The sequence below is a fragment of the Ranitomeya imitator genome, chromosome 4 (assembly GCF_032444005.1).
Source record: "Ranitomeya imitator isolate aRanImi1 chromosome 4, aRanImi1.pri, whole genome shotgun sequence".
In the NCBI taxonomy this organism is placed as follows: domain Eukaryota; kingdom Metazoa; phylum Chordata; class Amphibia; order Anura; family Dendrobatidae; genus Ranitomeya; species Ranitomeya imitator.
Genome location: NC_091285.1, coordinates 582,374,456 through 582,395,453, shown reverse-complemented (window position 1 = coordinate 582,395,453; position 20,998 = coordinate 582,374,456). Strand labels below are relative to the sequence as shown.

Genomic DNA, 20,998 nt, shown 5'->3' with positions numbered 1-20,998 from the left:
ATTCATCCAGGCACTGATCATGGAGGTGGACATATTGATTGGCTGCAGCCATCATGTGTCAAAATCTGCATGGGAGTGGCACGGTATTCCTGCTTTTGATTTAGAGATATATAGATTATACATAGAAATATATGTACAGTATATTTTCTCTCTAAAAGAAAAGCAGATTTTGATTTTTTTTTATATATGGTATATCATATTTTGATATACATACGGTAATTAATCTGTGTTGAAATCTCTCCCTTTTTGTCCAAGCACATGTTTATAATAGCGCAGGTTGACACAGCAATGTTCTCCACTGTGTGAACACAATGAAAAATACAAAAAAACTCAAATATTAAATCTTGAGAAATAGTTCTGCCCAAGTGCATGTAAAAAGTGATGATGAAAGCCCCTGTTGTTATAAAAAAAACCAAAACAAACAGCTGAAGTCATTAGTTAAAAGAATTCAAGAAGAAAAAAAAAAAAAAACACAATGTAAAGCACGCAGCAATACCCTCCTCTACTGGTGGTAGGGTGCAATTACATACGATTCAGTGAAGATTTCCTGCACACTACGGTCATTCCTGCCCATTCCTGTAGTGTAACCATTGGCAGATTTCCTGGTGTCGCTTTCTAATCATATAACCCGCGCACAGGACATTGCCTGGTTTTACCAATCTAAGGATGGAAGCTTACAGAATATTGTCCAGTGTCATCTCTTCAGCTGCTTTGAGTACATCAGGAAAATTCACAAAGCCTAAAATGTTGTTATGGAAGCCACTGAAAGTTTATTAAATCCTCACTACCAGCCTGTGTGCCGTCAGAAAATTGGCTCCCAGCTCCCACCGACGTTAGGATTCATGTACAATACTTGGAATATATTAAATACACAGTGTTTTTAGTTGAACAGTTTTGGTAAAGTGCATTTTGCTACTTGGGAAACAGCAGCAAGACAAAGAAAATAAAGATAAAACCCTTTCATGACCAAGTTTAGAAACTTGTCTACAGTCTGGGTCAAACGCCAAAGCTGTATGTGCCGGGATAAAGGATTGGAGCTCATGAAAGGTTGCATAAAATACACGCGGCAAAATGGTATAAAAAAGGGGGGGGGGGGGGTGTAGAGAAAATACAGTCTGCCAGGTAGTAAACTCAGGGTGGGCAGGCAGAGTCAACAGCCTCATGTATCAGCTTGCTAAAAAAGAAGTTTCTTCCGGTTTCTTCTATGTGCACACAGAAGCCTGACCGCCCTGGTGTCTTGGAGCTGAACACGGTCCATCGTGAACCTTTATCGGCATTCAAGGTTTTCTGCGCCTAGAAATAAGAGGGAATATTAATTCTATGTCTACCTGCACACCGGTATTGTAAGAAGTGTGATGGGAAAGGGCCACGGGGCCAGGAACACATCGGCATCATGGGCCTCATCTAGAACAGATAGGACCATCATTAAACGACTTTACTAATGGACTCTGGATCCAGTTTTTCTAATTACAACGTTCACTGGTAATTCAAGGGATTCTTGTAGAGTGACATTGTCCCTGTTAATCACCAAGCGCAGGATAAATGTTAAAGGCCTGAGATTAAAAGGGTTGATAAGAATCACAAAACATGGCCTCTGTCCCTATAACCATGACTGCACTTGCCCATGCGTTTTGATGCAGCACCTAAGCTCTATTAAAGTGAATGTGGCAGAGTTACAATACCAGACAAGCTGTGGACTGATGTGGAACAGATTCTAGAGGAAAGCAGCCATGTTTTATAAATCCAGTACATCTTTAAAACCAGACCTGCCAGCATAAAATGCTGCCCAATGTGCCTGCAGCGTATCACAGCTACCGGCCTGTAGCCATATTAACCAAACAACGATACCACTTTGTGGATAGAAGCGATGAGAATAGACGAGGTATAATCTGGAGTATTGATGAGGACAGCGCTGCCACCGCCCTCTGTCCTGAATACACAGGCGGGTACGCAGCTTAGGTCTGAGACCATGTGAATGAAAACTTACTACCCGATTCCTTCCGAGTTTTATGTAACATAGTAACATAGTTAGTAAGGCCGAAAAAAGACATTTGTCCATCCAGTTCAGCCTATATTCCATCATAATAAATCCCCAGATCTACGTCCTTCTACAGAACCTAATAATTGTATGATACAATATTGTTCTGCTCCAGGAAGACATCCAGGCCTCTCTTGAACCCCTCGACTGAGTTCGCCGTCACCACCTCCTCAGGCAAGCAATTCCAGATTCTCATTGCCCTAACAGTAAAGAATCCTCTTCTATGTTGGTGGAAAAACCTTCTCTCCTCCAGACGCAAAACCCAGAAACAGGAAGTCTATATTCTCTGCATGATTCATCATTAGAACTACAATACTAGATCACGGCAAAGTCCCTGGCTGCACAGCTGCAGCTCTGCAACTCCTGACCAGCTGCTCCGCTCCTCCCTCAGGCCAGGGACTTTGCAGTGATGTAGGATTGTAGTTCTAAAGATGACTCATGCAGGGAATAGAGCATAGGAGGACAATTAAGATTTTAATTTTTTTCTTTTTTGCAAAACTTTCCAGTCCGTACAGCCAAACAGCACAACATTTTGTCTGTCTTTCTAGCTACTAAAAGTAAGGACCTGTTGTACCGGGCGTCATATTAAGCTGTCAGACCCACTTCAATAACCTTTTCGACCATCTCACCATTAGCTCAGAGGATGAAGCTCTAAATTGGCAGCAACAAAATAAAAAATAAATCTGTTTTGTTTGCTTCTTACTACAGCTTGATTTGCAGGCGTGCTGACCAGGCAGAGAACGTACAGATGACAATTACGACAGCAGCTTATAGCACAGTGTAGACCTGGCCCATCAGGCAAAGGGCAATGCTGGACAGTAACTGAGCAGTTACACAACATACTGGGTTTGGTCAGGGTTTAGGACGTGGGCAATAAAGCAGCAACTTACTTAGGAATAGCGTGATGTTGGTAGCCAGGTCCCAAGTTGGATCCAGCCCTCATTTCCATGGCAAGAGAACACTGCAAAACCAGAGGAAGTGGTTACTGACATTACACCTATGACTAGAGTGAAAGCCGCGATCACGTGAGGCATGTACAGATCCGCAAGATATAGTCATACATACTCTGGTTTCCACATCTGTCCACACAGAATCCGTGTTCTCCACCTGTGGGGGCTGGTTGGAGCCAGAAGACCTGCGTTTGCGGCTATGAGAGTGTAAATACCATGTTAGTAAAAACAGTCATTTCCACACCACGAGATTAGGTTTGTGGCGTCCACATTCATGTTTATACCTGCAGGATGGCAAAATGCAGAAACTCACCTGCCAGGAGGGGATTCTTGCCGGAGGGTCTCGATGTCAGTAAATTGCACGGACTGACCTCCCCCTCGCGTCCGGAAAACGTCACCCTGAAAGTTGGAGGAAAGACTAGCCATAAGCCCAGATATTAGCAGACGGTCACCATCATGTGCACACCACACCGTGACACAGAAGGGAGAAGTAACACTCCGCACACATACGGTGTCAGCTGAGCGGAGAAGGTTCTGCACCCAGAGAAGTTGGCCCGCTCCGCCCTGGTAACTATGGGCACCTTTCGGTACAATTTACAAACCCTGCTGTTCAGCGTCCAGACAATGACGTGTAAATACCCGCTGACCCCCCATTTTGATCCCTCACAATCAGATAGTTACCTTAATCAGTTTAGTTTCCATCTCCCCATCCGAGGCCAGCTGCTGGTGTGTCAGCATGTACTTATCACACTTTGCCAGCGCCTTTTCGCTGGCAACTGATACTTTGATGGCGTTGGGGACATGAGGCTGCATGACCGTCTCCGTCTCCACACTACCGGACGGCTTATGGTCTACCCATCTCTCTGCCCCTGCCGAGCGAGAGCGACGGTGTCTGGAGTGCACTGGGGGAACGTTCTAAGCAAGATTAAAAACCAAATCATACAGAGAATCAGTGACCAAATTGAGAGTGAAAAGACAAAGCAGTCAACAGGCCTGATGCAGATACCCGCAGCCACCACTAGAGGGAGCCTAAGAGCTAATGGCATGCTGAAATAATGGGCTCAGACTCTAATACATGTACTGTAAAGCTCCCTCTAGTGGCAGGAAACTGCTATGCCATCTTGAAAACCCATTTTTATGCCCACATCTGGGAGGTTGGTTTTTTTTTCCATAAAAAAAATACAAAAGCACAATTAAAAATCACATACTTCAAAATCATCTCCTATAACTCCTCTATGGAAATGTAAGCTTAGCTGAGGCTGCATGGCGACATATGAATGCCCCTGCCACACATCTCCGGCACAGCAGAGGGTTAGGAATGGTAACTATTCGGAGGCCCATGTAGACATTAGATATGCCATTCTGGCAGAAAATCTGTGATTCGGCAGATTGACCTAATGCATACAGCCATTGTGGATTATCAAGATAGCTGTCAGGAAATGCCTGAGCGGGGTCACTCCTAACAGGGATGTTTTTGGCTGTAAAGATCATATAATTTGCCTTCTGTGACAGCCATTTGTGGTTTCCCAGTAGTAGACTCGTCCCCATTGATCAGGCCTGCTGAACTGCTTTGTCCTTCTGTAAATCATGGCTTACAATAACATAATTTAGCATGCACCATTGTAATTGGTTAGAATAAAAGCAAAGCAGGGAAGAGGGATGTGATGAGCGGAGTGAGACCCCACTGCGCTGTGCATCCTCTACAATGGAGGGCAGGTTATGGCAGCTAGAACTGTACCTCACATGCAAACAAGACCATTATACAGCACTTGTGGGGTGAGGGGGTAGAAGCGCAGGGGAAATGTTCTCCAAAATAAGACATTTTGGCTGCATAGTAGTTTGCAATAACAAGGCTACAGACCCACTGGAGGTTTTACACACAATGAATGGTGACATAAAAAAATGGTCACAGGAGAGATCTATTAGTATTGAATTCATTTTGGAACAGAAAAATGTAAATGACCTTTCCTACCAACAGCACATAGCCAAGGCTGACCAATGAAACCACAGGAAACATGGCGGCTCATGATGCAAAAGCACCTTTCGGAACAAATACTCAATTACGTTATGTCACAACCGAAAGAAGCCAACGCTGGTCAGGAAAGTCCTAGTGGTGCGATCTAAAAGTGTTATAAACCATCAAGGATCTCCATTTTGCACCATATTGATCACATTTATTCTTAAAGGGAATGTCCAGGAAGATTTATTTGTACAATGTGCCTAAGAACTAACAGGCATGGAGTTGCTAGGTACCAACCTGCCGGTTGCGCCCTGCACAGAGCTGTCACCGGCTTGTGTTGATGGGGCGTGATTGTGGACGTCATACTGATTGATGCCAGCTGTCATTTAGCAGGACGTCAGAAGTCACATCTATCAACAGCAGCTCAGACAAAGAAGAGCTGCTCGGGTTACCCGGAGCACTCGAATCGCCTGTCGGTGATGGCTTTACTGGCACCGCGAACAATAGGCAGGTAGTTAGCAACTACCCGTTAATTTTAAGGCCCATAGTTAAAAAAAACAAAAGAAAAACCATGGATAACCGCTTTTAAGTTGTGTTGCCTGGTTATCTATGTGCAAACTACAATAATACTACATGAAATGGATCTGTGAATGGCGAGTGGCTTTTCAGTAGATATTGCCCCAGGTTGGAGCTTTTGCGGCAGCATGGATGCTCAAACAAGAAGAAGTATTACAAACTGATGGACAGATCGTGAATAAATTGGTCTACCTAAGGCTATGTGCACACGTCAAGATTTCTTGCAGAAAATTTCTGAACAAAGCCGGACATTTTCTGCAAGAAATCCGCATGCATTTTTTTTGCGGATTTTTTGCGTTTTTTTCCGGAGATTCCCAATGCAATAATATAGTGGGAAATCTGCAAAAAAAAAAAAAAAAAAAAACTGCAAAATTAATTAACATGCTGCGTTTTTTACCGAAATGCGTTTTTTTGTTTTGTTTTGGGTTTTTTTCGGTGGAAAAAAAAAATATGCACAAAAATTGCGGAATGCATTATAAATGATGGGATGCATATGTATGCGTTTAAGCGTTTTTATCGCGGAAAAAAAAAAACGCAAAAAATCCTGAACATGTGCACATAGCCTAACGGTAGGCTCCATCTGCTGTCTCCTGTGCACAGACCAGATTCAGAAATCCATTTCTTTACGAGCAGCGAGGCAGAACTGCGAGCCGCCACCCCGTGCCTTCAGCAGGTCCCTTCGCTCAGTTTTAGCCCAGCAGCATGTCTTACACAAGCACTGAAAGCAGCATGGCAGACATTAAAAGGTTTATTATCAGCAAAATCGGCCTCAAAGCTAAATACTCTATGTAACGCAAGATTTTACGTGGAGCAGTCTCGCATGAGGACAGTCATCGTCAATACAGAAAGCCTCACTAACCCTGAGACACTGATCCTCTTCTAGATCTGCCTGCGCCATGGATGCCTGATAACCTGGCCTGTCCTCTGCTGCATTATACTTCCTAGCTGACTCTGGCTCCCACCGCCTGCGGTCAGGGCGCATCTTGCTTTCTGGTTTGTGCTGTGGAGTTTTCTGCTCCCACTGTGACACGCAGGAGGCCACGGATATGCTGCCGCAGGACTCTGAACGCCTGTGCAGGTGTAATCGAGAAGGGGTAGCATTGTGGTGGGGAGGCTGAGAAACAGGGTTACCAGGGAACTAAAGAAACCAGAGACAGATTAGATCAATATTAGACATGAGAAATATAGCTATGGCCGATAAACCATGCCCCTAGCAATGTAGAAGCTGGACTGAAGTAATAATGGGGAGCTCTGTCGTGTAACACTCGGAGTGACTCCGATCCCTGTTTGTACGCAGAGTATTGCCATCCTTCTCCTTTCTGAAGAAAACTCACCAAGTGAACATGAGAAATCCTGAACAAACCTTGTACAAAACAAGTGCATGTTGAAGTGTTATTGTATACAGATGGAGTAAAAAAAGAAATACAATAGTTATGTATATACCCAGCAGTGAGCAAAATGCAGACAGACAGTGACAACCCCCTACATGCAATCAATTCCCAGATCAGACATGTGCCCATAAACCCATCACCATATCAACTCCAAATGACACATACAGGTACAGGAGAGGGAGAGATGGATCTGATGGGGGTCTTCGGCTCTCTGTCCCTCTCTCTAGACGGCCTCTCTGGTCTGTCGCCTTTGGTTTCTGTTACAATTGCTTTCAGCTGTTTTAACTTTTCATCTTTCACCCACAGTTTATTCTGCATTTCCAGCTGCTTGGCAGCCACGCGGCGCTCCTGTGTATAATAAAATAAAAGGAATAAAACATTAGAATGGAACTGTAGAATTAGAAAACTGACTACACCACACCAGTAGAGGGGCTGTCTCTGTACGGCAGCTCCATGCACAACATGTGGACAGGAGCTCTGTGAGAACCCCTCAAAGACAAATGTCAATTGTGGATAAATGCAAGTCACTTCATATGGCCCTGCTACACAGTCTTGTAAGCGTCAGTAGATGTGCATCTATAGGCGCACAGCATGTAAACCTGCAATGCAATGAACTTATAGTTTGTGGACATTACAGTCTAGGTAGAAAGGCACTCACACATTCCTTCTCCCATTTCATAGCATTTTGTGTTTCCATGCCCTGTAGCCGGGCTTCTAGCCGCCTCTTGTCAGACAGCTGACGCTGCAGCTTCTGTTGGTGTGACTCTAGGTCGTGCTGTAAAGTGCGCTTTTCATCTTCATAGATGGTGGTTGTTTTCTCCAGGACATCAATCTGTAAATGCATATAGAAAAGTATAGGGGAAACTGAATCCCAAAAAGCAAATAAACGATACGAAAGAATTTGAGGTCAGCACACTCACTTTGTACTCCAGAGTCTTCACTTTCTTTTCTAGTCGCTCTATTTCAGCTTTTTGAGACACTATAGCCCTCTCCTTTTCTGTCATTCGGCCTTGGGCTATATTCTCCTTTGCGGCCACGAAACCATTAACGTCTTGAAGCATGGCTCTGAAGGAGGTAACTGAAGGCAACCATGTATAAAAGATTTGCATATACAGGTCCTTCTCAAAAAATTAGCATATAGGTGTTAAATTTCATTATTTACCATAATGTAATGATTACAATTAAACTTTCATATATTATAGATTCATTATCCACCAACTGAAATTTGTCAGGTCTTTTATTGTTTTAATACTGATGATTTTGGCATACAACTCCTGATAACCCAAAAAACCTGTCTCAATAAATTAGCATATCAAGAAAAGGTTCTCTAAACGACCTATTACCCTAATCTTCTGAATCAACTAATTAACTCTAAACACATGCAAAAGATACCTGAGGCTTTTATAAACTCCCTGCCTGGTTCATTACTCAAAACCCCCATCATGGGTAAGACTAGCGACCTGACAGATGTCAAGAAGGCCATCATTGACACCCTCAAGCAAGAGGGTAAGACCCAGAAAGAAATTTCTCAACAAATAGGCTGTTCCCAGAGTGCTGTATCAAGGCACCTCAATGGTAAGTATGTTGGAAGGAAACAATGTGGCAGAAAACGCTGTACAACGAGAAGAGGAGACCGGACCCTGAGGAAGATTGTGGAGAAGGACCGATTCCAGACCTTGGGGAACCTGAGGAAGCAGTGGACTGAGTCTGATGTGGAAACATCCAGAGCCACCGTGCACAGGCGTGTGCAGGAAATGGGCTACAGGTGCCGCATTCCCCAGGTAAAGCCACTTTTGAGCTACAGAGAAGCAGCACTGGACTGTTGCTAAGTGGTCCCAAGTACTTTTTTCTGATGAAAGCAAATTTTGCATGTCATTCGGAAATCAAGGTGCCAGAGTCTGGAGGAAGACTGGGGAGAAGGAAATGCCAAAATGCCTGAAGTCCAGTGTCAAGTACCCACAGTCAGTGATGGTGTGGGGTGCCATGTCAGCTGCTGGTGTTGGTCCACTGTGTTTCATCAAGGGCAGGGTCAATGCAGCTAGCTATCAGGAGATTTTGGAGCACTTCATGCTTCCATCGGCTGAAATGCTTTATGGAGATGAAGATTTCATTTTTCAGCACGACCTGGCACCTGCTCACAGTGCCAAAACCACTGGTAAATGGTTTACTGACCATGGTATTACTGTGCTCAATTGGCCTGCCAACTCTCCTGACCTGAACCCCATAGAGAATCTGTGGGATATTGTGAAGAGAAAGTTGAGAGACGCAAGACCCAACACTCTGGATGAGCTTAAGGCCGCTATTGAAGCATCCTGGGCCTCCATAACATCTCAGCAGTGTCACAGGCTGATTGCCTCCATGCCACGCCGCATTGAAGCAGTCATTTCTGCCAAAGGATTCCCGACCAAGTATTGAGTGCATAACTGAACATTATTATTTGTTGGTTTTTTTGTTTGTTATTAAAAAACACTTTTATTTGATTGGATGGGTGAAATATGCTAATTTATTGAGACAGGTTTTTTGGGTTATCAGGAGTTGTATGCCAAAATCATCAGTATTAAAACAAAAAAATGACCTGACAAATTTCAGTTGGTGGATAATTAATCTATAATATATGAAAGTTTAATTGTAATCATTACATTATGGTAAATAATGAAATTTAACACTATATGCTAATTTTTTGAGAAGGACCTGTATACAGGAAAATGTGCAAATAGATGGTCACCATCTCACCATTCTTGTTGAATTCTTCAGCCATCATTTGGCGAATACGGCGTCGTTTCTCAAGGGCCTCAATAAGCCGGGGAAGAGTGTGTTCATCATTGGCATCGAGAAGCTCACAGGATGGAATAGGAGGGAAGCTTTGAATAAGCATCTCTATTACTGCCTGCTCATCAGGCTCTATGGAAACAAAGGGGAAAAACTTTAGAAAAAGCACAGAAGACCAACTATAGAACCCACCCAAGGAGACTGCACTTGCCTCCATTGACAGGACCACCACGGTCCTCCAGCCTACGAGTAAGTTCTTCTTTAAATGCTTGGTTCCTGTAGCGCCGTCCAGGAGTGAGGCCACAGATCGGTCTGTCTACAGGTCGCGCAACTTCAACTTCTTGAGTCATCTCAGCAAATCGCATAACTTGCTGTTAAATGCATAAGAAACATCATAAGAGACAATGACAAAGTCTTCCAAATAAGAAGCCTACACTCCAAGACGTACTAGGCTCTCTTCGTGGTCATCAGCTTTGGGATTAACACAAACTATCATTCGAACCTTCCCTTCTCCATCAAAATAATTCTTGAAGAGATGAGTTAACTTAGAGTCTCGATAAGGGACCATCTGGAAATAAGAGGAATAAAAATGAAACAGAATGGAAGGAACTCAAGAAAGCTTATATTTTTATTTCTTCACGGCTAAACAGTTACAGGGAGCCTACCAAAATACTCAGCAAGGCTTACAGCAGTGGGTAGAGCACAGGCATTGTCCAGACTATGAACGTCTGTAGCCACCACGTGACGGGAGACTTCTGAATCCTGACAGCGTGTGATTTGCACACTTCCGACTAGAAGTGCTTGTTCTCTCAGTGCACTTTTATAGAGAGGTAGAGCACATTGAGTTGGCATGTAACCGCAAGTATGCAAATTGCTTACTTACGGTCACGTGACAGCCCGCTTTTACCGGAAATACCGAAGAATACTGTCATTGTGAGCACTGCATCCATATGGACAAATTAAAAGCAAATCCACAGAGGAATTAAAATTCTTTCAATAATTAACAGCACTACGTGTGACCAGCGCTCTATGCAAACTCTGTGTGCCATTTTAATACAAAGTAATAGACACCCCAATAAATTAGCAGGTTGTATCATCAGTACTTTGCTCGTTGCCTCCATCTTTAGTAAGTGGGTTTGCTAAATCCTGATAGGGCTTTAGTTTGTGACTTTGACAGGTAAATACTGCTGCCTATTTTCCGGTGTTAATTCATTCAGATTGCCCTCAGACTTTCATCCCATGCCTGCACAAGCCCTTTAAGAGTTAAAACTCGTGGAGGTAGTGATGATAAAATTGTCAGATTTCATGAAGAATAAGTCAATCACCTTATTGGTTCCGCACAACTGGTTCTCTCGTAGAGCCTCAATACAAGTTCTTAAAGTCATAAGGGATTGGTTTATATTCCCTAGGGGTAAATATAAAGACAACAGGTTACGCTTGTCAAGAGGAGTCATCCTATAATTTACACTTGTGTGAAAAAAAAAAAAAAAAAGGAGGACCCCGATTCATCCAGGAATTCCGTAAAATTGTTGCAAAATTTTTGAACAACTCTTAGGGTATGTTCACACGTTCCTGATTTCCATCTTTTTTTCAGGACTGTTTTTTAAAAAACTGCAGCTCTTGGCAGAAAACGCAGGTCCTTTTTTTGATGCGTTTTTTGATCCTTTTTTTGATGCAGTTTTCTATGCAGAGCCTGTGTGTTTTCTAGGAAGTTTTTTTAGGGTTAAAATGGCTGAAAATACCCTAACCCTACCCCTATTCTAACCTTAGTGGGAAAAAAAAAAAAAAAAATTCTTAATTTTTTTTATTGTCCCTACCTATGGGGGTGACAAAAGGGGGGGGGGGGTGTCATTTACTATTTTTTTTTATTTTGATCACTGAGATATCTCAGTGATCAAAATGCACTTTGGAACGAATCTGCTGGCCGGCAGATTCGGCGGGCGCACTGCGCATGCGCCCACCATTTTGCAAGATGGCGGCGCCCAGGGAGAACACGGCCAGACGGACACCGGGTAAGTATAAGGCGGGGGGGGGGGGGGAGATTAGGGCACGGGGGGGGGGGGGGGGGGCATCGGAGCACTGGGTGGGGGGCATCGGAGCACGGGGCGGTGGGTTCGGAGCACGGGGGGGCAGCCACACTCCGCCCACGCACTTCCGCCCGCTTCCCCGCACTTCCTGCTGCAGCGTTCTGCACAACAAACCGCAGTAAAACCCGCAGATATTTTTTTCATCTGCGGGTTTTACTGCGGGTTTGACCTCACAATGGAGGTCAATGGGTGCAGAACCGCTGCGGCTCCGAAAAAAGAAGTGACATGGTACTTCTTTTTTCCCGCAGCTATTCAGCGCGGCTTTTTTTTTTTTATTTTTCCGCATTGTGGGCACAGCAGTTCCTGTTTTCCATAGGGTACAATGTAATGTACCCTGCATGGAAAATCGCGGCAATTCCGCATGAAAAAAAGGATCGTGTGAACATGGCCTTAGACCAGCAAACATGTTGCTACTTTTGGTGATTTTAGGCTAGTCCTAGGAGCTTCACTGAGAAGGGGCACAGCGGCGTGTAGACTGCAAATTCATCATAATTTGGGTCACAAAAGTGGAGTACTGTGTGTGTGTGTGTGTGTGTGTGTGTGTGTGTGTGTGTGTGTGTGTGTGTGTGTGTGTGTGTGTGTGTGTATGTGTGTGTGTGTGTGTGTGTGTTCATGATTTTTAGCTCTTATATACTGTACCTGCTTCACGTAGCCTGCTACCCTCTGCCTTTGTGCGGTTTGTTCTCTCACTTCCAGCTAGATCAACAAGTGAGAGTTGACTGAGTGATACCTGCTCCTTTTCCTTGAGAGTAGAGGGGAAGGCAGAAAGACTGGAGACTTAAAATGTAACTTTCTAATGTTAAACAAATTATACACTTTTTTAACCAGACGTGAAAAGCAAATGTACGATAATTGATTCTACACTTACAAGGTAATTTGCACAATGTCCAATACAGTTCTGCCAGTGGTAGATCTGGAGATTATTATTGCATTGACACCACAATGAATTAAGTGTAGCAGACACGTGCTTATTTACCTTACTCTTACATGTGTGCCTCAGCACATAATGACTGTTCAAGCACAGGAGCTCGATACCGCCTTGGTGTGGCCAAATCGTTGAGTACACCTTCCCAGTTTCTTGTTTTCCATTGATTTCCATCTTTCTCTAGATTAGCTAAATCCACAGGGGTTAATGGAAGAATAGGAAGGTGGAGACAGATGGAAAACAAGAGGAAAGGTGTAGTGATGAGCGAATATACTCGGTACTCGGAGATTTTCCGAGCACGCTCGGATGTCCTCCGAGTATTTGTAACTCAGATTTATTTTTCTGCGCCGCAGCTGAAGGATTTACATCTGTTACCAGGCATAAGTACATGTGGGGGTTGCCTGGTTGCTAGGGAATCCCCACATGTAATCAAGCTGGCTAACAGATGTAAATCATTCAGATGCGGCGATGAAAACTAAATCTCCGAGTACTTACAAATTCTCAGAGGACCCCCGAGCGTGCTCGGAAAATCTCCGAGTACAGAGTATACTAGCTCATCACTAGAAAGGTGCACTAAATTGTTTAGCCACACCAGAGGAGCAATGAGCACCAGTGCTTGGCTGGGTCATTTTGTGCTGACAGATTGCCTTTTAAAGAATTTTACACTATCAATGGTGATTCTAACTGGATAACATTATTACCAGTTGAAGGTGGTGTATTATACAGCACCTAAACAGGAAAAATAAAATACAATGGAACAAAGATGAGAGGGAACCAAATTATTTCCAACAATCTGATTTGAATCACCATAGGGACAAGTCTTGTAATAAAAGGATAAGTTCTATAAACGTTCAAATGTAACATTTATTAAAATTAGATTACCTGCAAAACATTATCACCATCAGCATCAAGTGGGGCTTGTGCCAACTTTATGATGAATACACTGTGGGATCGGCTGGACTCACGGTTTAGCTGTGTGTTTGCAATTCGTCTTCTCTTCTGACCTGGTGAAGCAGATTTAGATACATATTTCACATTTCTCCACTTCTGAAAATAAATCTGTACTGCAGACGAAAGTGCCCACCTCTCCAGAAGACATCAAAGGCCTCTTCGGTTGTTTTAACTTCAACTTCAGTGCACCCAGCAACATACATATTGTGGTTCTGGTCTTCACGCAAAATCTTGGACTGCGGTGGTCTAAAAACGAAGGGAATTAGTCAGCATGAGCGAGCAGGACAGGGAAGGAAAAAAAAAAACTGCTACGGAAGCGTGAGGAGCCAAGGATGCCACATGCAGGATTATGCAAAATCATACAGACACGAGTTATTAGGAAAATTATTTCTAGCAGGGTCTACGAAACTAGGGAATCGGGCAGAGCTGGGTAACAAGGCAAAAGCTATGTAATACAAACATACATAAACTCTGCATTCTTTCCTGGCGTGTTCCACCTAATGAAGGAATAGCAACAGGTTACCGTCTTTATGATCCATTGCTTACGTACAACATTTTGCCTTTTGCAATAGCTTACTGATGAGGGTAAAAAAAAAAAAAAAAAAAAAAAAAAAGATTACCAAAGCTTGTTTCTTTCGAACCCTATAACAAAAGCTACAAGCAGCAAGAACAACGGAATTTTTTTTATTTTTTTAATATTTCCCTTACTTTGGTTTAATTGGATCTATAGGAACCTCCTCCAGAAGATCATATATGTAATTATTGTAGATTTCAATATAGGACACAAAGATACTGTATACACTGTCTTCATCAACTTCTGCTACTTTGCATCCATCTTCAATATTAATCATATCTGCAAATTCGGGTTCTAGTTTCTGCCTGTATAATGCAAGAGAAAAAAAAATTAAACATACAGAAAAGCCTTCGGTGGGTGTGGAAGAAACGCTACAAAATAAGAATGATTTTAAAAAAAATACAAGTGTTCGTTTATTTTGATGAATAAAATGCAAAGTGAATGAACATAAGAAATCTAAACCAAACCATTATTTGATGTGACCAGCCTTTACCTTCAAAACAGCATTAAAGCAACAATTCTTGAACCTAAATCGCCTCCTTCCTTGATGTTAATGACCGATCTGAGCGTGTGTGTGTGTGCGTGTGTGCGTGCGTGCGTGTGAGGCCCAGATCCGCTCGCCCTCCTATTAAGCGACCAACAGTGAAGGAAGAGGAGTCTAAGAGTCCTGGATCCTAAATATATTACTGCTCAGCATCCTTGACCGCATAGTTGGTTGAGTGCTCAGAAGTTGTACAGTGGATATGAAAAACATCTACAAATCCCTGATAGCAATGCTGCATTTTGTCACACAAAAACCAGCACGGCACATCTAGAACGGGCAGCCTTTGCCCATTCTTCATTGCAGTAGCTTTATATTGGTCAGACTGCGAGGGCATCTCCTGTGCACAGCGCCCTCTTCAGGTCACCCACCGATTGTCAATTGGATTCAAGTCTGGCTTCTGGCTGGGAAATATCAAAACTTTGACTTTAAAATAATTTTTTACTTCTATAGCGCCAACATATTCAGCAGCACTTTATATTTCAGTGGGGACATGTACAGACAGAGATAATGTATAACTCAGATACCAAAAGGAGTGAGGGCCTGCTCACAAGCAAAGCCATTCTTTTGTTGATTTGGAGGTATGCTTAGGGTTGTTGTCGTGGTCAAAGATGAAGATCCTGTCTTCATAGCAGAGGTCGGAAGGTTTAGGTACAAAACTGACGGGCATTTAGAACTGTTCATAATTCACTTCACCTTGACTAAAACCCTCATTCCAGCATGCTTGTGGCAAACTTGATGTAAGTTTTGGCAAAAATAGCTGGGCCTGAATGTTATTATTAATAAGAGGCGGCTTAGGTTGTCACCCCACCCACAGGCCAGACATAGAATATTTAGTACACAACCAGTACTTGCCAGAAATTCCAGCAGCTCCTACAATGTTGCTGTAGGCCTCTTCTCAGTCTCAGACTCCTGGAACAACTTTTTTTTTCTTTTCAACAATTTTTGAGAGATGCACAGTTCAAGGTAAAGTCACTATTGGGCCAAATTTCAACTACTACTTGATGATATCTTCAGTGTTCGAATAGTACATATAATGCCTTGGAAATGTGTTGGTGCTTTTCTCCTGACCAATAGCGATATATCTTTGCCATGTTGTAAGCGGTTTATGGACCATGGCTTGTGTGTAAGGTGTACATTATTCATGTACTTTGCTCTTTTGCACAGTTGCAGGCATGTTTAGGCCGAGCCATGCCTTGAATGCACAGGGCACTGCACCCACCAGCTCTCTCACCATCCTCCTACATTGGCACTTTTTGATCCCAGGACACTAGAGGAGTCAAGACACATTTGTCGGCCAAGATTGGTTATTACTAGTGATGAGCGAGTGTACTCGTTGCTCGGGGGGTCTCCCGAGTATTTGTTAGCATTCAGAGATTAAATTTTCGTCGCAGCTGAATGATTTACAGCTACTAGCCAGCCTGAGTACATGTGGGGATTCCCTAGCAACCAGGCAACCCCCACATGTACTCAGCCTGGCTAGTAGCTGTAAATCATTCAGCTGCGATGAAAACGTAATCTCCGAACACTAACAAATACTCAGATCACCCGAGCAACGAGTACACTCGCTCATCACTAGTTCTTACCTGATGCCAGTGGAGGAGATATGGATACACCCAATTCCTCATTGATGTCACAGAGGACTTTCAGGATGGGATTAGTTCACATCTTGTGGTCTCGCTGGCAATTAACAAGAAGCTGATTGAGCTTTATATTTTTTATTCAAACTTGACTCCTGTTAGTGTACACAACATGGGCAGGACACCTTCCGCAGAGTGACAATTGCCATTCTCTACATGCCGATTTTCAGCATAAGACATGGTCTTACCCCCTTGTATCCTCTTTTTGGATTTCTGTTTTTAGATAGCTGTCCTCTATTGTCTACTCCTATTCCTTTGTTGGAACCAAAGCTGGGGTTATTACATAAAGAACAATGGAAGCATCACACTTCTATCGTTCTCAGGAAGCTTTGTTCTAAGGGTACCGTCACACAGTGGCATTTTGATCGCTACGACGGCACGATCCGTGACGCTCCAGCATCGTAACAATATCGCTCCAGCGTCGTAGACTGCTGTCACACTTTGCAATGTACGACGCTGGAGCGATAATTTCATGACGTATGTGCGATGTAGAAGCCGTTGGTTACTATGCGCACATTGTATACAATATCGTGCACACCTTTGTTACACCATGCGATCATGCCGCCACAGCGGGACACTAGACGACGAAAGAAAGTTTCAAACGATCTGCTACGACGTACGATACTCAGCGGGGTCCCTAATCGCAGGAGCGTGTCAGACACTGCGAGATCGTAACTATATCGCTGGAACGTCACGGATATATCGCTGGAACATCACAAATCGTGCCGTCGTAGCGATCAAAATGCCACTGTGTGACGGTACCCTTAGACAGGAAAACAATGGCTCTCCACAGCGTGGCTGACAGACCCCTACAATCGGCAGATGGAAGGTACCGGTTAATATTACTATCTCATACAAGAACACTATATTTCAAAGCACAGGATGCCCAGCTAAATTTCACAAGGTCTGGGGTCTTTGGGTGGACATGCTCCTGACTTGTTACAGTAGTTACATTTTGTTCTATTTTTGCTGTATGTTTTGCTTTTCTTTTGCACATTCAGCCTGTAGCATTAAGGACCTGATACCAGCACTCTTCTGGCATTTGCTTACATCTTGATTTTCTGATAATCATTCCTGATGCCTTATATAGCCAGAAAAGACTATTTTTCTGTTCCACGGCTGTAATTATACGGAATTCTGTTTTGTACAGGAATCCTCTTTTTCTTTTCCAGTCTGTTTGTACCAATTCATAGGGGGGGTTGCAACACATTAAATACAATGAAAGGACAAAAAAAAAAAAAAAATACAATATCCACACAGCATCAGTTCTACTAGGCTCACTTGCACAAAGTCAGGGATTTTGCAGAATTATAATCAGGTGTAAGGGTTACATTTTTTTCCCCAAACGGGTGATCATCATTTGATCATTATTTTTCTTTGTAGGTTGAAACTCAGTCATTAACCGAAACAGCCCTGAAGGAGGCTTAAAAATGAATGACGAACAGCCAAGCTCTGCTACAGAAGGGAGGTTGTGAAAAACTGAGCACAGCAACAAGACTATAGGTACTTATAGTACATCAGCAAGGTCTCTCCTGAGCAAAGGTTTTAAAGCAGCCTGGGGTTTCAAGACGTGCTGTTCAAGCTCTTTTGAAGGAACACACAAAAAAAAATGTTGAGACCCAAGGGTCAGCCAAGGAACTTTAGTGCAGCTGATGAAAGACTATGCTTACTTCCCTTCTAAAATCGGAAGATATTCAGCAGTGTCATCAGCACAGAACTGGCAGCAACACCCATCTACTGTCAACAGGGAAACAAAGCCAAGTGACTCAACTACACGTAACTATACAAGAACTGGGGTGTAGAAAAATGGCAGCAGGTGACTGAACCGAGGAGTCAAAAATGTGAAATATTTAGCTGCAAAAGAACAACTAGTTTGATGGGTACAATAATGAGTGTCTGCAAGCAACAGTGAACCTCCACCATACTTCATTACAAGGTTTGGGTAACATTTCAACAAATGAATATAGTTGGGAGAATCCTTCAGCTTGTTTTTGCTATGTAATCTGAGGACAGTGAGGTAGGTGTTAAAACATAGAATTGTGTACTTAGACTGAAGGATTTATCAATTTGTAATTACCATTGCTAGAACTACAGAAGTGTGAGCCCTGACCCCACTCTGCCTCCTTATGTGACAAGCAGCTCACCTCCATAGCCATGTACACAGAGCCTGATATAGGCAGGGCAGCTATCTCAGCTCTGCTGCATTGCTAAATCTAAAAACTGTCAAACTCTGCACCCAGTAAACTAAGTGACAGATTGGTGGATTCAAAATCTATTTCCTTACATCATGCTGCGCTCAGATGAGGTAGCAAACACCTGCTGAAAGATCCCATTTAATGGTGTCTTCAATGTTGAGAAATTCAGCGAGTTATTTACCCATCGTACAATACCAGTAGGGATGCGTCTGACTGCCTTTAACTTTATTCTGCACCAGGACAATGACCCCAAACATACAGCCAGTGTCATTGAAAACTATTTTTAGCGTAAAGGAGAACAAGGAGTCGTGGAGGGGACGATATAAACCCCATAAAGCCTGGAAGTCAACATCATTCAGTCTTTGTGAGATTACATGGACACAGAAGGATTTGTGCAAAACTACATCCACAGAAGATCTGGGGTTTGTTCTCTAAGATGTTTGGAACACCTCCCCTGTCGAGTTCCTTCAAATAATGTGTGCAAGTCTACCTAGAAGAATAGATGCTTTAATTTTTATTTTAAAACAAAGGGTGGTCACTAGTGATGAGTGAACGTGCTCGTGTGCTAACTGAGTGTCTCTGGCATGCTTATATATTATGTTCGAGACCCTGCAGCTGCATATCTCGTGGCTGTTAGGCAGCCACAAAACGTGTACGGATTGCTGATTTGTTAGAGAGCCGCAACACATGCAAGAATTGCCTAACAGCTACAAGACATGCAGCCACAGGGCCTCAAACATATTATTCCAGCACCTCCCAACATTCTCGGAGAACACCTTATCTGAGCATGTTCACTCGTCGCTGGTGGTGGTCACGCCGAGTAGAGATTGGATTTAGATTTTATTTTGTTTCTGTACTTTGCTGCTTGTCAGCTGAACTACTGACACTTCTGTATTTTAAAGCATTCTTTCATATATGCATACAATACAAGTAGAAATATCAGGAACTGATGCACTTGGATTCGAAAACATACATACCTCCCCACAGGAGTCCTTGGGACTACCTGCTGCTGACCATCTCTCTTCTGACGCTCTAATAGGGCATCGACCTCATTCTGTACTTCGATGCCATTTTTATCATCGGTCTTAAAAACCTACAGAGACAAAATGAGATTGTATATTTCTGACAAAATACAATCTTAAAAATTAATTGTATGATCACAAAACTTATAGGAGCTAAAAACAAAAAAAACAACAAAAACACACTGCTAGCAAGATAATTCTATAGAGTACAGACTTACATATCTCTTGGCCTGGAAATCATGGATGCTGTTGAAGATCATGTGGAGACATCGGGGAAGTAGACCACCTTGTCCCGGAGACCCAGTCATTGTGTACGTTTTTCCACTTCCAGTCACCCCATATGTGAAAAGGAGTCCTGAAAATAAGAATTATTTGGTTGGAAGAGCTATATCACCCATCTATTTATTCAAAAATTTTACCGAAAAGTATTCAGAAGCACTTACCATTTTTACCACGAATTAGATCTTCCACAAGAGGCTTGGCGACAACATCAAATACATCTTTTTGTGTCAACTCTGTTCCAAAAACTTGTTTAAAGGAATACTGAGTCTGTAACAGATAAAAATTAAATAAGAGCAACATACAGGAATGACCTCCATAAATACGTACTTCTCCGTAATAGCCAATCTTCACCAGACCTACAGTAGAATCTTTAGAGAAGTGGGGAGTAGATACACAAAAAAAATGCAGATTTTTCTGCAAAGAAAAATATTTATTTTTGTTTCTTTTTTAGTAAAGACTTAAGAAGCCTATAGAAAAATCCAAGTTTAAGTTTTTGGGAGTCCAAGTAGGAATTCTCAAACACACCCATAGAAACTCAAACTATTGATAGGGAACAAGACAGCTGCCTTAGCCCATGTAAAACCACCACCAAAACTGCATTGCACCCTTTCCTACATTCTGATAAGACACTGTTTTCCTGATTACTAAACAGTAGAATTATCTTAAAATATAGCACTTGCACTATGTAAATCAGTGAGTGACTAGTTGGAGGGGCACTGATTTCCCTTAATTAACCTTCACTCATTATGCAAGCACGATCCTGTGGGTGTTATTGGTGTAAAAAAAAGGCTCCTGGAAGAAGGAGGAAAAAGTGAAGAGAAAATTGGACGTGAAATGAAGGAGTTAAATCACGAGGCTGTGCACAGGCAAAATAGAGAGTCCATCAGAGCCAAACTCACCTCTTTGTATTCTCCATTTCTGTTGACTCTGCAGCCATCTGGGGGATGCAGCTGTACAGTGGTCTCATTGATCACTTCAATGCAGCATTCCTGGTCTGTGGGGCTGAGGGGACGCACCCTACAGTAAACCTGGGGAGGAATCGTAACATAATTCAGTTATTGGAAATGGTGCTTTCATAATAAATCTCATAACTTTTG

At 42.8% G+C, this 20,998-nt stretch overlaps 1 protein-coding gene across 7 annotated transcripts in view; it reads right to left on the bottom strand.

The window, feature by feature from the left end:
* Nucleotides 1-744: 744 nt before the first annotated feature.
* KIF23 (kinesin family member 23) overlaps nt 745-20,998 on the bottom strand; it is a 60,100-nt gene continuing 39,846 nt past the window's right edge. Inside the window, exons 3-24 of one of the 7 annotated variants that reach the window (XM_069766437.1) lie at nt 20,801-20,929; nt 20,063-20,168; nt 19,838-19,974; nt 19,575-19,690; nt 14,356-14,526; nt 14,112-14,144; nt 13,781-13,893; nt 13,579-13,700; nt 12,411-12,513; nt 11,010-11,089; nt 10,133-10,252; nt 9,896-10,055; nt 9,649-9,816; nt 7,836-7,993; nt 7,574-7,747; nt 7,081-7,263; nt 6,384-6,662; nt 3,670-3,903; nt 3,302-3,387; nt 3,104-3,185; nt 2,929-2,999; nt 745-1,293 (exon numbers count right to left, since the gene is read on the bottom strand). In XM_069766437.1, coding sequence (XP_069622538.1) covers nt 1,278-1,293; nt 2,929-2,999; nt 3,104-3,185; nt 3,302-3,387; nt 3,670-3,903; nt 6,384-6,662; nt 7,081-7,263; nt 7,574-7,747; nt 7,836-7,993; nt 9,649-9,816; nt 9,896-10,055; nt 10,133-10,252; nt 11,010-11,089; nt 12,411-12,513; nt 13,579-13,700; nt 13,781-13,893; nt 14,112-14,144; nt 14,356-14,526; nt 19,575-19,690; nt 19,838-19,974; nt 20,063-20,168; nt 20,801-20,929 — 2,841 coding nt within the window. In that variant the 3' untranslated portion in view covers nt 745-1,277. The remainder of the gene's footprint in view (nt 1,294-2,928; nt 3,000-3,103; nt 3,186-3,301; nt 3,388-3,669; nt 3,904-6,383; nt 6,663-7,080; nt 7,264-7,573; nt 7,748-7,835; nt 7,994-9,648; nt 9,817-9,895; nt 10,056-10,132; nt 10,253-11,009; nt 11,090-12,410; nt 12,514-13,578; nt 13,701-13,780; nt 13,894-14,111; nt 14,145-14,355; nt 14,527-19,574; nt 19,691-19,837; nt 19,975-20,062; nt 20,169-20,800; nt 20,930-20,998) is intronic. The other 6 variants (XM_069766440.1, XM_069766439.1, XM_069766438.1 and 3 more) reach the window with 6 other exon arrangements.